The following is a 17,391-nucleotide window of genomic DNA, read 5'->3' as shown; positions in this document are numbered from 1 at the left end:
AGGAACCTGAACATCGATCAGAGGGAGATAGGGTAGAATTTAGAATTACCGCCTCGTTTGCTGAACCGTGTAAGTACTCTCGGCCTGCGGCCATCCTTGGACTGTCTTGGGTTTGACTCGGCTATCCGGATCTTCGTTTCCTTTTTTTCTTTCTTTTTTTGCATTTTTGGAGGGAAAGTAGGTGGTTTTGTTTTCGCAACGATGGTCGCCGGTTGAGGTGGGTTGGTTTTATTGGCGGGAAAGTAGATATGTTTCTTCTAATTTTTATGTATTTTTTTTATTTTTTATTTTATTTAAGGATAAGAATATGCATATATACATTTGATCTTTGATCGGTTTAGAAATAAAATTAAAATGGAGATTACTTTAGTTGTTTTTAAAATCTCTGATTTGAATAAATTTGTCAACATGATGCTTTTGGTTTTCGACTCGAAAATTAATTTAAATTCATTTTCATTTTTGAGCGGTGCAATTGTCGCAGTACGATGTTTGGGTGAATATGAAAACGAGATGTAAATTGTCCAGAACAATTCCATTCGGTGTCGGTGGAAAGCGAAAGTTTAGGATTTTGTTTTTCTATACGAATGGCAATCTGGTGACAGTTTGCTGTATTTTTCATCCATTATACTTGCAAAGCGATTTTTTTTTAAAAATTGTAAAACTGTACACGTACAAAGGTGCGTATTCCATATGCAATATACTTCTCATTTACATCAAATTTATACGTAATTTATTCAAAACACCTCGATACCTGTTTCGTCCATCATTCTGTCAAAATAAACTTGAAGCAACTAAAAGAAATGTTGATTCGAAGAAAAAACAACTTCAAATTCCGAACAAACAATATTATAAAAAAATCATATTAAAATGTCAACTTGTTACTATAATTTAAAATTCCATATTTAAACTATATATATAAAGTTCCTTCTTCCACCAACCGATTTAAGAAAAATACAAATTTTTAGCGATCATCATCATCAACTCCTTCCTCTTGAAGAAGCAGAAATATTTTCTTCCAAAAAATAACACACGATGACAAATAAATTCTACGCGAATGCCCATCGAATTCGAAAACTGGCCCACCAAATTCACAACAGCCTCCAACGTAACCTGAATACCCACACACCTGATCCCAGGTATTCCACGGATTGATTCATTAGCGCCTCGTTACGCCTAGACTTTATTCATTCAACTCACACCGTTACCCCGTTACGCAATCCCGTGTCCACTTACACTTTTGGCAGCTGGCTGGTTCGTTCACCGACCAAGCCCTCCTCTCCAGCTGGATTTTCCGCGAACGGCCTACACGTGCACGATTCCATTCCCTCCGGTCTCCTTCCCTCGAGAGATTGCACCCGTGCACCGAACGAGCGTGTGTATGTACACGCAGCGTGCATTAGTCCACCAGTCAGCGTTTTGATCTCCCACCAGTTTCTATTGTGGCGAACGCGGGGACCGGGCCGGCAACAGGCCATCTTGGTAGCAGCCAGTCGTTGCTTAGACCTCGAGGACGTCGCGAGTGCTCTCTTCTCCTCGCGAGGATCGTGCAGATCCCCCTCTCGCGCTTTCTTCCATTGTATCTTCTCGCATCATTTTTTCCTTTCTTCTTCTTTTCGAGTGTGATGAATTCGAGTAACTGTGCCACAGTGTACGCTGTTCGATCGATCGAGTAATCCAGTGATTACGGTTATCTGCATTTGGGTTACATTAAGGACATGAGACTACGACCACGGGATGCCACCTTACTGGTAAATTATTCTTGGTCGAATTGTTTGGAGTTATTGGTTTATTGGATAGTTGGGGAAGATTGGCTGTTTCAGTTTGATGGGAAAGTTTGATTGAGGTTTGGGGATTACAGGGTTCTTGCGCTTTGGGGATGAATTGATAAGTAGTTACGGTGTTACTTTGTCGTGGGATTGTGTTAAGTAATTTTATAATTTTGGGTATTTGGATTTTTATTCTGTGATAGAGTGTTATTCTTTGTTATTCTTAATTGTATGATTGTATCCTTAATAATATAGAATTATAGAAATAATTTATAGAAATTTTTCTTTTTTCTTTTGAATATTTATAATTATGCTTAACTTCTTTTCAAAAGTTTTTACAGAATTAATTCTAAAAGTTCTTCGTGTGCCATTGCAGGATTATGTTTAGGTGATTCTTTTTTCTTCGTCGTTGAAAATGAATTTATTGTAAATATAAAATTGAATATTTTGAAAAATAATTTTATGCGTGGAATAATACGCCTAAAAATAATTTAAAGTAGAATAATTTAAATCTCACGCGAAAAAAATTAATTTACGATCGTAGATATTTCATTTGAGTTACTAAATTTATTTCTTCAAGCCATCTATGCGAATGCACTTTACACTAAATTATTCGCGTTGGCAACGAATGTTCTAATACTTTTATCACTGATATAAAATATTTCTTAGAATGTTAAATTTCTATCCAGTCTAAAACTTTATATCTAAAAAAAAAAAGAATATAGGATATACAAAATAACTTTTATAAAATCTTTTATAAAACTTCTACATGAACTTTATTCCAAATAGATTCTCTATATTAAATTATTTTATTTCGTTTAAAAGTACGACGTCAGACAATTCCTAGAAAATTTGTAAAATATTTAATCCGGTTCAAATCCAATTTAGAAAATTTCACTCGTTCGTACACTTACATAAACATTTTACTGACTACCTTACATAACTTTGACGCCAATAATACAAACACTCTATATCACGCATGATTGAGGCCAAAACAAGTAGAAAAAGTAGTATACAAAAATCTCAGTCGAGATTTACTTGTTAAGCAATTAAAATTCGGATTGATGATGAAGCGAGATGAAAACAGAAACAAAGATAGAGCTACCTCGCTTCGCCCGACACAAGCCTTAAATTGTTTATAACTCGATAAATAAGCCTCAATCGATATTTTCGTGTACACACAACATTCATGTTTACGTTACGTTCTAACCTTCAACGAACTGAAACCTTCTAAAATCCACGAATCGAATATACCCACTAATATTTACATCCATTTACAAGAAAACTATCGAGTCGTGCCTTTTTCTCACGTCCTCTGTTTATTTTTATCATTCGAATTCATCCTCATCCAGAAATATTTCTCTCGTGGCCAAAGATGAATGATCCTCAAAATTCCACAAGTATCCCTTCGATCGATATAGTAAAGATCATCGAAAGGAATTCCCACGTAGCTCGTGCGTGAAATATTTCCGGCCCCGTCCACGCCAATTATCCGCAAAGGTTGCGGGGGCGAAACGGTTCGCCGGCGCTAGACGCGGCCCCATCAACGATGCAACAGGTGCAAGGATGCATTTGAATAATTGGAACGAACGGGCGAACAGAGGAGGAGGGGATATTTCGAGCCGGGGATCGATACGAGCACTAGTTGCTCGATAAACAAGAGATACGGAAATTGGAAAATGTTTAAATTAAATAAAGTAAATTTTGATTTACACGATCTACATGAATTTGTCGATTTCTCGGCGTTAAAGTTGAAGCAATGTGAAATTAATAATAATTTTCATGATTTTAAAAGTTTTCTACGAAACAGTGATCCTTATTAAATTTTCGTGTGTACACCAATATCAAAAATAACTTCAAATCTTAATAAATAAAGCCGTAATTTTGCGATTAAGTATACGATTTTTCATGTTTTCTAAACGAAACGAAAATAAAAGTTAATCAACAATCAATTGACAATGAATTACAATAGTGAAGATTGGCAAGAAATTGTTTATCTTATAATTATTTTACATACATTCTCTTTATCTGTCCTTGCAATTATTTCGTAAGATAAAATTAAAAAAATATATATAATAAAACAAATAAATAAAATTCTTCGTTTAAAAAATGAGAAAAATTTTCCTATGAATCAATAGCATTCTCTATGTTTCGATATAGCAAGTTAATGTTTTTTTTGTTCAGAACGTCCATATTTTTTTCTAGAACGCGACACACTTGAGCCACTAAATTATTCGCTTAATATGAGGCTAATATTTTGTCTCGGCCCCGTTTCAACGTAGGAATTGCATATTTGTTACCGGTGAAATTATCTCGTCGCACTTTCCTCCTTTTGCCCGTGAAAAGTGTTCATTCACGGGAAACCAAGCAGCATTCTTCTCGTCGAGGAGCGGCACAACTAGTTTCGACCGATTTGGAATTTGTTCCCTGGCCCGGTTTCCGTGGCTTTCAGTCGATCGATCGATACTTACCCTGAATAGAACAGATCAATCATTTCCCTGCGTTCGATATGATGGATATAACACCAGCGATGAGGCGACAGTTTTGATTTAGAGAGCAGTTCTCTCGCTTCTATCCAAGATTTTTTTTTTAAATTAACTGGGAAAAGTTAAGACTTATTTTTTAAAAAAAGAAATCGTTATCTTCTTCTTATTTTGTATTTTTATATTTTGATATTGAAAAGTAAAATGAAAAATAAAAATAGATTATATTATGATTGTTAGTATACGATACGCAGAATATTTAATATTAATACAAGGAATGAGAGAAACGAAAAACAAATTATTTAAAATAATTTGTTATTTCTCGTAAAATAGTTTTGCAAATATTATCAATTGTTAATTTAACCCTCTCTTTCTAAATAACAATATTTTCTAATCACGAAAAATTCTTAAATGTAACACGATCAATTAAATAAAAATCCCTTCACCTTTCGATACTTAATTTAACATTATCTCGATCCGATAAATAAAATTTCACTTCTCCTTGAAACAGCACCTAATTCACTAGAATATTTCAATAAAATACTTTGTTTCGAAGCTTTCACCTCTTGCCAAACGTGATGCACACGCACGAAACTCTCGTGCTCCATCGAAGCATCAGCATAACACCCGCGATAAAAAAAGAAAAAAAGAAACCTTCGTACAATTCGTCGATAAACAAGCCGAGAAGGCGAACAAGATTTCGTTTCGAAACGAAAGTTCCCATTGTGTCAACCCTTCGAGCCGAAACTTGACGATCTCTTTCCCTTCTCCCCCTCCCCCGCAATCACGAAACGGTTCACGATCCGATGACACCACCACGGGCCACGATCCTTCGTTTCCTTGACTTTCACTTCGCGCTTCTGTATCTTCGATCGCAGACCGTGACTCGACTGTTCGAAAACTCGGCTCGTTCGAAACGTTTCTTTTTTTTTTATTCGTCCCTCGTTTCGTCGACGAGGATTCGTCGAAGTCGTAATAAGTCGGGTGTCGTCATTTTATTTTTCTGCAAACGTCGTCGAAAAACGGAAGGGAAGCGTGCCATCACGAGCACGCGTCGATCGATCATTGATCGAACGTTCGAGCGATCGCCGGTTGAATCCTCGATCATCGAACGCTCGAGTCGAATGCAGAAGGGACTGCAAGCAGGATGGGGGTGGGGAGAAGCGGGAACAATTATGCCACGTTTGAAAGATCGATTTGAAAGATGACGAGTCTCGTGACTGATAATGAATATTGATGGATGTGGTGGATGAGAGAGAAGTCGTAATTGTTTTCGACGGTTTTTGTTTTTCCAAATTTGTCTTTGTCATGGTCCGGATTTTGTATTTTGGAAGTAAATTGATTTGATTAAAAGCGAAACGATGAATTGTTAAACGATGTCGAATCAATTGTAATTTGAATAATTCGCATTGTGTTTAATTAAAAATTAAATAGCTGGTCGAACCAGATCAATGTTGTTGCGATAATATCGAAGATTGATAAAATGTCTAACTAGTCGATGGACAATGGTGTCTGTGCAAATCCACGAAATCGTCGTTTTTATCGAGCATTCAATTCTCTTCGTCGCGATTGCAAGGTGATCGACAGCAAAAGAAAATCCCAGCATCTCTCTTTTTTGCTTTTTTTATCATTTATTTGATTCCAATCTGTCTCGATTGTTACTTCTGAATGAACCACCAACACTTTTGTATGCCACAATCGCGATTCGCTTATTGGCAAAAATTTAAATTGACGCAAATTGTCATCGAGCTCGATTCATTTGAATCAATTCTCCTCTAAAATTCTCTGAAATTTTATAATTCCTAGGAAAATGTTGGTTAATTTAATTCTTTGAGAGATATCAATACGATTTATTTAATTAAACATGTTTATTTGATTTAAAAAAAAATAAATTTCCTTCCAGGTTTTATAAATATTATTTTGTGATTAATTATAAAATAAATTATTAACGTCATATAGAATGAAACGTGAAACAAATCAGATTTTATTAAATTTATAAACTGCAGAAATTAGTTCACATCCATCAGGTTTAATATTCATATAAATTCTCAGAGCAATTTAATAAATGGAATAACGTTTGAAAAATAAACATAGGAACGAAAGCATATTATTATTCAATTTATTTCACTCACTGAAATTATATCATTGTTTTACAATATCTATTTCACATAAAACTGAATAAATAAAGTTTCCATCCGCATTTCAAATTAAAATCATCACGTACAAATCTCCACTATTTAAATTTTATTACAGTTATTAATTGCAATTAAATTTGCAAAATTACTGCTTCATTTCAACATCAATTACAATCAAATATAAATCACGACCATTATACCATGAATATCGTATTCAATTCAGACGTATATCGTATATTTTTCTCTCATTTATTCGAATATATTGACAATTGGTTGTTAAAAATTACGATACTCTGTGTATATAGACGCAATCATCTTATCTTGACTCCATCTTCCACCATAGATTCCCTATAAATGCAAATAAAAATTTTCCTCTCTAAACTTTAAACTTATCGCATACGTATCATTAATTAAAATAATTTCTCTATTAATTGGAATAATTACAAATAATACAAACTACAATCATTACATCATCACGCAATCGCGTTACCTTGAATCTTCATCCTTCGCGAATATTCACAGTTCACGAACCCATTTCCACCCATTCTAAATTGAAAATTCTAATTATCCCATGCACACCAGAATTATCCCAGAATCCAGCTGTTGGTGACGAGGAAGCGTCGACTTAATTATAAACGGGGGAATTAAATCGACCGCGTAAAAACGCGTCCTCGGCTTACACGCGTCCGCATTCTCCACTCCGTGGTTACCAACCGTCGTCGATTTAAATACCACCGTACCAATTAGAGGGGTTAATTCGTAAGTGATTTATGGCCTGAAAAGAGGGAGAGAGCGCGTCGGCCGTGGATTCTTGCGCAATCGTTCGTTTTATCGGCGGGGATTATTTATTTGGCGAGCGTTAATCGACCGTGTCCCCTTGTGCTCGCCACGTCGAATTCCGGATATTTGGGGGAACCGAATCGACTGGTTCGTCCCGGCGATAATTAATTCGTCGTCCAACGGTGTGTGTGTAAATCAACGACTACGACCTTGGTTCGAGCCAACCGGTTCGTGTGGTAGCAAAAGTCTGGCCAAGTCGAAAGTCGTTGCTACCCGGTTAAATTTTCTGTATTTTGCGGAATGAATATTTTCATATGAGACAAACGGATCTTTCCTGTTATTCTTATGGAAATTTGGTGTGTATCTATTCTTTTTAATTTTATTTTTATACCATTCTTGTGATTGAAACGAAGGATTTAATTTTATAAATCTTTGTGATATTTTTTAATAAATAATTAATTATTGAAAGTAATTTTAAAATAAATCTTCTTTGTGAAGAAATTATGCAAGATGAATTAAAGTAAGAAAGTATTAGGTTTTAGGTTAAATTTATTTTCTGTAACATCGTTGCATTAATTCTTTTATTATCGGCTGTTTTGGACATGAATATCTCTCTTAGCTTGTGCATCGTAGAAATTTACTTAAATTAATGATATTTAATTGGTTAAAAATACATTATTATATTTTTTTCTTATTCGCAAAAATATAAACGAATCAATTCATGTTGATTTAACTTTGTGCTTTAAAAAAAGAATTGATTATATCAATTACATCAAATAATCCTTAATAAAGATTATTTTGCAAACCATAGAAAAAAAAGTCTTAAATTAAATAATTAGGATTATTATAGATTTCTCCAGTTGTATTATTAAACTAATTTATAGTAATCATATGCACATTATTTTCCATAATGTATAATTTTAGTTACAAAGTCTCGTTTATATTAGGTAGATTATAAAATTTATTTTTATTTAGTGGAATTTCACTTTATGTACTCAAAATTTAAATCTTCGAAATAGGATGAATTTTTAGCGTAATTTAATAGATTAATTTCAATACTGATAAATATATTCAATGAATAATTTATTTTTACAATTTACTGGTTCAATGAGGAAGCAATAAATATTGTCTGTAATAATTAATTCCTCATTGATTCATACATTTTCATGATGCATACTGTTACTTCAACCCAGATATACCTGTTATTCTTGAAAGAATAATTGAAACGATCCTACGTTCATAAATAAATTTTCCAATTTTTGCTTTTATTAAATATCCCTTTTTAAACTATTAAATTTAATCGAATGTATTAAAGATCAATAAATATAATATTTATTAAAGATTATTATAAAGATTATTGTTCAAATATTTCTTTTACACCAATTTTTTTATGAGCGAACAATAAATATAACAAATATGAAGATCGAAAAATGTCCATGATACTGCACTTGTTGATTTTCAAAAGGAATTTTGTTTTCGAGCCTAGTGACTCAATTCTTGGCAAATATATTAAAACGCTTTATTTCGGTTCTTTGTTGTTTCACCCGCGTTTCTTACATAATTCGACTGTCGAGAAATCGAGTTTGAGAATGAGAGTCACCCGAATACAGATCGTTTCGCAATTGAAGTGGAAATCATGGAGGTGATACGAGATAATATTCAGGTTCATAACTTATCTCAGAATTTATGAACCGTTGGTTTACTCTACTTTGATGTTCTCGAGGTTCTTGTTAAACTTACGGTTGAAATAACTAGAGGCTTTTGGCTTTGAGATGAAAATGACACGACTTATCTTGAAACATAGTCGAGTTCGTTACTTTTGTAATTATGTTTACCGAAGAAACTGTGGTGTAGATTTTCTAATTTCTTTGGTATGTACACAGCCATGTTTGAGATAAATTATTACTTCATTAAGTAATTGTTCTATTAAATTATTTTACAGTATAGCTGTTAATATTTTTCGTTAATGATTATATATTATTTTTTAATTTTGCCAAATTAAAAAGTTTTCTTTTCGAGAGAATTTATTTTTCCTTTATCTTTTTATTTTTTCTTCAATCAGAGTAAAACCAGTAATAAAAGTTGTTGTCATCCATTATATCTAAAATTATCATCCATTTATAACCTGCACGAATATTATAAATCTTATAGTAACTTAGTAAAGATACAATTCATATAATTACATTGACATAACAATGTCATCAACAATTTGCTCATCAGCAAAATACAATATTTTATTATACAAACAAATCCATTCAATTCTAGTAAATGTTTCTTGGAAAAATCTTGGTCATACTTAACATAAACTAAGCCAAACATTTAATACAAACAAAACCGATGTCCTTGCTCGCATAATTGTGACCATGATATTCGAAACTGCCAGATTAAAAACGAGTTTCTGAGTTTCTTATCCTTCTCTCTAATTTACGTATAACATTTCTGTGATGTAGCCAGAATGATGGCAATGGCCAATTGGCATCTTCGTGTTGTAGCAAAGGGTTAGAGAGTTGGCCAAGGATCAAGAGATCCTCCTCGAATTTTCGCGAAAGTTGATTCGATACTTTACTGGTGAATTAAATTTGACACCTGAGTCAAATTTAAATTCGACTTTTGGGCAAAATTCATGGTTGAATCAGTGTTTCTTAAATTGTTCGTCATTTATCTCGTGCATGATTTACGTATACGATTGTCGGAAATTCGAGTTGATTCAAGAATATGACTGCGACATGCCTCGAATGTGAGTCAGACTTTGCTTAAATTTAGCTCAACTTGCACTTAACTCGAGTTTAACCTAAATTCTCAGATTTAGATACTTAATTCGAAGATACTTGAACTTCGATCGAAATTTGAAATAAGGGATGAAAGTATTCGTGCAATTAAACTGGTATATCTGAAAATCATTAATTATCTCTTACAATGAATTATGAAATTTATTTTTTTCACTTAATAAATATTTATATTTGAAAATCGTTTAATTTTTAATTATTTCGCGAATAACCGATTATCTGAAAACATTTCTCTCTTAATCAGTTCGGATAATTAATTCTACTGTATATTAAATAAGTGAGATTAAATTTTCTTATATATTCGATATTTTTAGTTAATCTGATTTAAAATCTGTGCCACGAGAAATCACTTCGTTTTCATATTTAACCATTAATTATTAAATATAATTAAATTTAATTCTGCAAGTGCAAATTAATATTTCTACTTGATTGCATAAGTTGAAAGAAAAGAATGATAATAAGATCAATGATTAAAGTTAAAAAAAAGAAAGATTGTATTGCTACAATACTGCATTAAATTTATACTAACTTATACTTGTTATAATATTTAAAACTCTTTTTTTTTTTTACATGCTCGAAAATTTTCATTATTCTAAGGATTTTTAAAAATCGTTTCGAAACTATAACAGGGCTTGAAACTTTCAGGAATAAATGTTAGAATATAGAGGGCGTTTCATTGGAAATTTCTCTCCGTTCGTTAAGTATCAAGTAGTTACATTATAGTTTCCGGTAGGCCAATTAGCTTCTGATCCTCGAAAGTTCCGGCTGCTCGAAGCAATTCCGCACGTTTCATAAGTTTGCATTCACTTGTGGTTTGACAGCTTGGCATTTTTAATGACCGACGAAATTACCTTCAACTCTTTGAACGCATCGTGTGTCTGATAACTGGATGGCCTGCTTGGAGCTCGACTTCCGGTTGCTTTTTTCTCTCTCTTTCCTTCAAACTTCGAAACAGGCACATTGAATCGATTCTAGAACGTGTTGATGCGATTCAAGGGTGATTTATTTGGTAATAAATCTGTACGTGGAGCAATTTCATAATCGAAATTTGTTTGAGGATATCAAAATCTATCTCCCAAAGTTTTAGCACATTTTCACGTTTTGAATAATTATTTTGCTTAAAAATCTTATTTGCAATAGAATAATGAAGCGCTGAATTCTAAATATTTTTTTAATTTATAATAGTTTTCGTATCATCGTATGTAATGTTTGACTATTGATTCGTGGTTAAAATTTAAATTTATTCTAATGGAACAAATTGTTTGAACTCTAGAATTTTAATTTAAATGTTTGTAGAAAATCTAGAGCTTAAAGTCTGGATAATCTAAACAATTTTCCTCAAAGTACGATAGATACAAATATATTGGCAAGCGAAATATATTAGAAATATTGTGATAACAGAAATATATCGATCTCTTTTCTCGTTTGAGATAAAATAAATAAATAATTATGAATATAATATACATATATAATGAAAATATATACTTGAATAAAGTATAGAATAAATTATAAAGTAAGATTCGATCAAATCACGTATGATTTATTGTCACGAAGAAAAATGGTAAAAGAGCAAATTCGATTCGTAGAAAAATATGATAACAGAAATTTGTCTTGAATGCCATTGATAATATATACCGTATAATTAAACGAAGAAAAGGTGGAGAAATTTAAAAAGTAGAATAGATATCTCTTGGAAACAATTATGTATTAATGCATAAATGTAATTCTTAAAAAGAAGAATATAATTGAAGAATTTCCAGTTACCTATGTATACTTATACCTTTATTATTAGTTTCTCTCTTGCACATACTTCAGACTAACGGTTTCTTGTACATTGCAATGAATTATACATTCTATTTATGAAACAGACATGATTTCTCATGTATTAATGAAAAATAACAAGCCACTACTGTTTCTAAATGTATCAGAGTTGGAGGATGGAACAGAAGAATTTATTTATTTCATTAATTTACATCAATTATATTCCTCATTTATAAGAAATATATTTATAAGAATTATTTCCATCTTATTACTTTAAAAATATATAGTATAATCTTTTTTGAGCTCTAACAAACATCCTATAGTTATTTCCATTCTTCCAAATTTTATAAGATCACACAATTACAGAATACTCTTGCACATGAAAATACATGCATGATCGAAAAAGAAATCCCCTTCTCTCCACTCCTCTCCCACTCATCTAATTCGAAGCGATTCGCGACTCGCCCCCCACTAAAAGGACGCGGCAGAAGCGTCTATTTAACGCCACTTCATAACGCTCGAGAGAAATTGGCGCGCGGCAAAGCCCCGCCAGCTCGATGCAAGAGTATCGATAATCGGTACTCGGTGGAAACTTCGCAGACTATCGGTCGCCCCGTCGTCAATTGAAAACCGCTTCGAGCCGGGGTTATCGCGTCGAATCCCCCTCCCTCCTTCTCTTTTCTCCCCCCCGCCCCAGTGACGGGTCCTTCTCTCCACCCTTTCTCGTCCGGTTGTTCCATCCCCTCGGTCGGAGTCGCGATTAATGCGCCATTAAAGGAGATTGGAAATCCTTTCGTCGGGACTTTCGTCGTCGTGCTTACGGAACGGCGAAGTTCCCACGAGCTTCGACAGATACAGACACACGCACACACACACACAGTTGAGGATTTTGCATTCCATTTGCAAGGGAACGTTTCCCCACGGCCGCTTTTCATTCTCCCGCGGGTGCACTCTTGCTTCAGTCGGGGGAGGGTGAGATCGCATTTACATGGAGTCTCGAGTCGATCTCGAGGAGCCGCGATACGATCGGCTTGTTTTTCCGGATACGGTTCCAAGAGTGGAGATGGTCGCGAGAAGAAATTTGAGAACGCGGGGTGAATCGAGTTGCGTGCGTAGGGGGAGGATTTAAGGATGGAGAGTGGATTTAAGACAGTTTTGTAGGACTCGAGGGAAAAATGGAGCAATTAGTATATGGATTTTTATGGGCTGTGGGAAGATGAAATTCTCTTTTGTTAAAGGGATGGGTTAATGTTTGGGTAAGATGTTAATTCTGTGGTTAAGTAGAGAGTTTAATGGAATAAATCGGAAGATTATTGCTTCCGGTATATTGTAAAATGAAACTTGTATTTTTGGTTTACGATTCTAAATTATTTTTTTTATACCGTTTTTTCGCAGTATCGTTTTAATTTGGTTTTTGAAAAATAAACGAATTCTTCGGGATGAATATTATGTTTGAGTTGATACGTTAATTAGTTTCACTTCTGGATATTAGATTTGGAAACAGTTAAGGAAGAAGATTCATGTCGTTAACTATCATTGATCAGATAATAATCATATTAGTGAGAATCCAATCTAGTTGTCAGATTTGACAGATTGCCAAGTGAAACTTTCAGTTTGAATTTAAATGAAGTTCTGATCTTGCGTGCACTTAGGCTCTTCGATTATGCTCAAACTTCAAAGACTAACGTGAACGGACGTGATGAAGTTTTAGCAAGAAAATTCTTGTGATACGTTCCTTTAGAAAGGATATTTGATGGAGTTTCGAGGAAAATGAAGCAGTTAGTGAGATTGTTTGAAAATTAAGAACATCTTTATTGAGAGAGTATTTAAGGATCCTTGTTTGAAAAAGTGATTGATTTACGACAAAAATTTATCGAAATAATAATTTAAAATTTTTTTAAACATGTTTTTAACACACTGCATTGTTTTTTGGCTCAATACGAGAAGATAAAAGAACAAGACATTCGTTTAAAAGAAAATCGAATGTATTTGAACAAACAAGAATCGAGATGTCTTGTTCTGTGCGTTATTTATATAAGATCTTGAATCGCTTGCCTCTCCAAAAAGCTATTGAGCAGTCTGAAATCCTTGGAAGGTCAGCATTTATATTTGCACATTCCTTTCCAAGTATCATTACGAAAATATAATGTTTTGTTCAAAAAGAAAGAATATTTATTTTGAAACAAAAATTTATGATAGTCAGAATTTTATTTGTCCTGTAATAAAATATATATATATATATCAAAAAAACTTTTTTACAAATCAGATAATATTATAAAAAAATATATTTATAAAGTTACTCTAAGATTCGTCTAAGATTTTTTCTATAATCAAAAAAAAATATTTCCAAATCTTTCCTTAACATCTCTTTTTCTCTCGAGAAATCTTACTCCGTTTATATTTCGCTATTCCGCGAAACCACCGCTAAATTCAATCCAATTTCATCCCCCTACGTGTCTTTCGAATAACTTTCGAAACTTCCATTCTCCTATTCTCGCGAGATTGAGATTCTACTTTCCACGAGTGCACATACGAGATTCGTCCGTCTCTTGTCGGCCAATTACCGTGGAACAATACACGGCAATTACGCGAGCAAAGATTGAATACAATGAGAGGAAAGGAACGAAACTTCTGTTCACGTGGAAAACATAAACGACCATGTCGAAGAATGACGTAGAGGGGTCAAACGACTTCGACATTGAACTTGGCCCCGTGCCGGAAAGTTTTTAATTTATTCGACCACCACCGCCCGATTCTTAAGAGAATCCAAGAGGAGAATCATTCCATGGCTTCTTTTCCCTCGATTCACATGGAAATACGTTTGTTTACGATATGAAGAGGAACCAGGGCTCGAAAGTTTTGCTCCTCGGCGAGGGTGGTTGAAAGTTGGCGAGATTTTTCACAACCCAATCGATTCTGTAATGTTTCGCCTGTTAACTTCGAATGTTATTTAATGCTCGATGGAGAAATGAAGCGATGGAAGGAAAAGGAAATCTTTTGGAATTTTAATGAATGATTACTTAGGGAATGTAGTAGTAGAATATATTCGGTATGAATTTTTGAATCTTCTTAATAGCAATGAATTGACTCGATTTTTCAGTAATATTCTTATGAATAAATTAGAATGAATTATTATTATTATCTTCTTATCGATAAGTAAAGTTAATTTAATTAATGATTTGAAACTTATTTAACGGATTCGAATCGTAGATATCCGAAAAATCTTATTGTGGCAGAGTGTTTCCAAGACGTGAGAGGTTAATATTGGAATTTGAAATTTGGAAATTCTACAGGTATTACAGGAGATATTCACAGTCACTGGAGGTATCAAAGGAACGAGAGGTATTTAGCATGTATGGAAATTCTACCAATATGAATGGTATTTAGGATATGCGCAGAGTCTGGGAATATTATAATAACTTTATGAAAGTGAATATTTTAAGGGTGGTACGAAAGAATGGCTATTACTTTAGAAATTTCGATTAAAATCGGAGCATAATTTAAAGGCTTAAACGTATTAAAATTCATTGAAGTTTTCAAATTTTGGAGAGTTTCTAGAATCAGTTGTTGATATGATATATAGACGAGCTATTTCTTCAAGAATCCAAGGTCAGAGTATTCATGGTACTCGAGATCCATAAACTATTTCGAAACTTTGGAGCCTCAGAAACCTCAATATCTTAGATTTGATTGCAATACTGAGAGATAATCACTCCTATCCTTGAAGAATATGATTGACCCTACGTACATGGAGAATTTTAAAAAACTGACATTTAACAACTTTTCTTTACAAATTTTAAAAAATGTAGATTACTTTTTCTTAAGCTTTAGAATTATTACAAGTATCGTCTATTTAAAAAGTAATAACTCATTGACTTTATATACGCATGTATCTCCCTCTTCCTCTGATATTTTCCTCGATGCAACTTTTTAAATTTCACTATTCATTTTCCATATATCATTCCAGATGTCCTACATCTACAATAAATAGCAAAATCTCATACGTTAATTAAGAGAAAACGAGAAAAAACAAAACTTTCTCGAATTTCCTTCAATGTAACCACACTTCAATTCAATTCCTATGCTCATATCCACACTTTACTTTTCACTCCATCCAAACGCTCTCAACCCTCTTCCCAGAATCTCGAGGGTCCTGTCGGAAGCAAGGTTTATACGCGGCCACGTAAACCCGGTGCAACGTTAGAAAAACGATTTCTCATCGCCGCTTGAAATTTTCATGAAGGCAATCCGCACAATTGCGCTTAATCGTGGATCGATCTCTACACATAACCGCAACGTTCTACGAGAACAGCGTATTTGCACACGACCAGATTGCTCCGTGTCTCGTCTACGTGTTTAGCTTTGTGGGAAAAGCAAAACGCGTAATCGCGCTCCGTCTCGCTCGTTTAACGAGCGGAAACATTATTAACGCGCGCGTACGTAGCCGACTTTTTTTCCTTTTTTTTGCCCCGGATGTATTTGACGCCGCCATTCCGTGTCCTCTTCTCTTTCTCTTTTTCTCTCTCTCTCGCGGCAACGTCCACACGTCCTTCTGCACCCACTCTTCTCTCCACCCCTCCCTCCCCCTCTTTCTTCTCCACCTTCTTCACCTCTGAAACCCATTGTACACTCGGTCGCCGTAGTTTCTCAGGGACGAGTGGCGTGGGAAGGTTCGCAGGGCCTTAAAGTTCGCTAGCCAAGGTGCACGAGGCAGATTCCGAGCTGGTGGAGCCACTCTAACCTAATTCGGGTAACGCGTGAGCGTTGCGCAAGCGTTCACGCAGGCCCAATTAAATAATTAACCGGTGGCTCGATTAATTCGTGGCCACGATTAATTGGGATCCATGGGCCCATAGTAAGATATAATTATATATGTGCGAATTATTGCGCCTTTTTAATCCTGGTTAACCTAGTTTTTGGGGGGAGTTATATCGACGAGGTTATGGATCGAGTAGTCTTTCACTTTGGATTACGATTCGTGGAAGTTTTAGTTAACGGTAATTCTTGTACGAAAATGTTATCTAGTTATCCGATATCATTGAGTCATAACAGCTTTGCTGTGAATGTCGAGTAATATTTAGATTATTGGTAGGAAATAAAGGAATCGTGTTACGTTTCTGCTCATACGAAAAGATCGTAATACAATTTTGAGAGATAAAAATTAAACGGAAGCGATTCTTGTTTATGAAAAATAATTAATTGTTCCTTGTTCAAATTTTTCAAAATTAGTTTCTTTAAGTTTAAACAATGCTTGTCTAAATACTTGGAATATACGACGATATAGTTTCTCGCCAATTTTGCACGACTCAATCATTGATATCGTTCTCTCTTTCCTTCTGTTACAGCCGAAAGAACTCGATCGTTCTCAGGACACAGCTGTCCGTGAGGGTGCACACCATCATAGGTGAGTATATTGGATGCTTGATTCGAATCTAACCATGAGCTCCCACGATCTACTTGAACGGATCATCCAATTCACGACGATTCCATCGACCTCTAACCAACATCGTTGGGTCAAATCTTGTTCCACTTCTGTTTCTGATGATCGATAAAGAATCGTTAGTCACGTAACGAATATATCGTTGAATCAGCTACATTGGGTTGAATTTGGTTTGAATTTCGATATAATTGGTGTGAATCATCGATATAATAATAATCAAATGTGAAAGGTTAAGTGTAT

General features: G+C 34.2%; 1 protein-coding gene and 1 long non-coding RNA gene across 7 annotated transcripts in view; one reads left to right on the top strand and one right to left on the bottom strand.

Annotated features, from left to right (window-relative positions):
* Positions 1-17,391, top strand: part of LOC107993995 (FH1/FH2 domain-containing protein 3) — a 232,713-nt gene that overhangs the window by 119,241 nt on the left and 96,081 nt on the right. For 3 of the 6 annotated variants that reach the window (XM_062076038.1, XM_062076037.1, XM_062076039.1), the window contains exons 1-2: positions 1,486-1,748; positions 17,057-17,115. In XM_062076038.1, coding sequence (XP_061932022.1) covers positions 1,735-1,748; positions 17,057-17,115 — 73 coding nt within the window. In that variant the 5' untranslated portion in view covers positions 1,486-1,734. Of the gene's footprint in view, positions 1-1,485; positions 1,749-17,056; positions 17,116-17,391 lie in introns of those variants that run through there. The other 3 variants (XM_062076040.1, XM_062076036.1, XM_017050701.3) reach the window with 1 other exon arrangement.
* On the bottom strand, positions 6,355-7,269 carry LOC133666356 (uncharacterized). Its single transcript, XR_009830441.1, has 2 exons — positions 6,875-7,269; positions 6,355-6,732 (listed from the first exon to the last, which is right to left on the bottom strand). It is a non-coding gene; the product is annotated as an uncharacterized LOC133666356 (long non-coding RNA).

The sequence above is a fragment of the Apis cerana genome, linkage group LG6, assembly GCF_029169275.1.
Source record: "Apis cerana isolate GH-2021 linkage group LG6, AcerK_1.0, whole genome shotgun sequence".
NCBI lineage: Eukaryota > Metazoa > Arthropoda > Insecta > Hymenoptera > Apidae > Apis > Apis cerana.
Note: the sequence above shows the minus strand (reverse complement) of the source record. Positions and strands in the feature narration are given on the sequence as shown.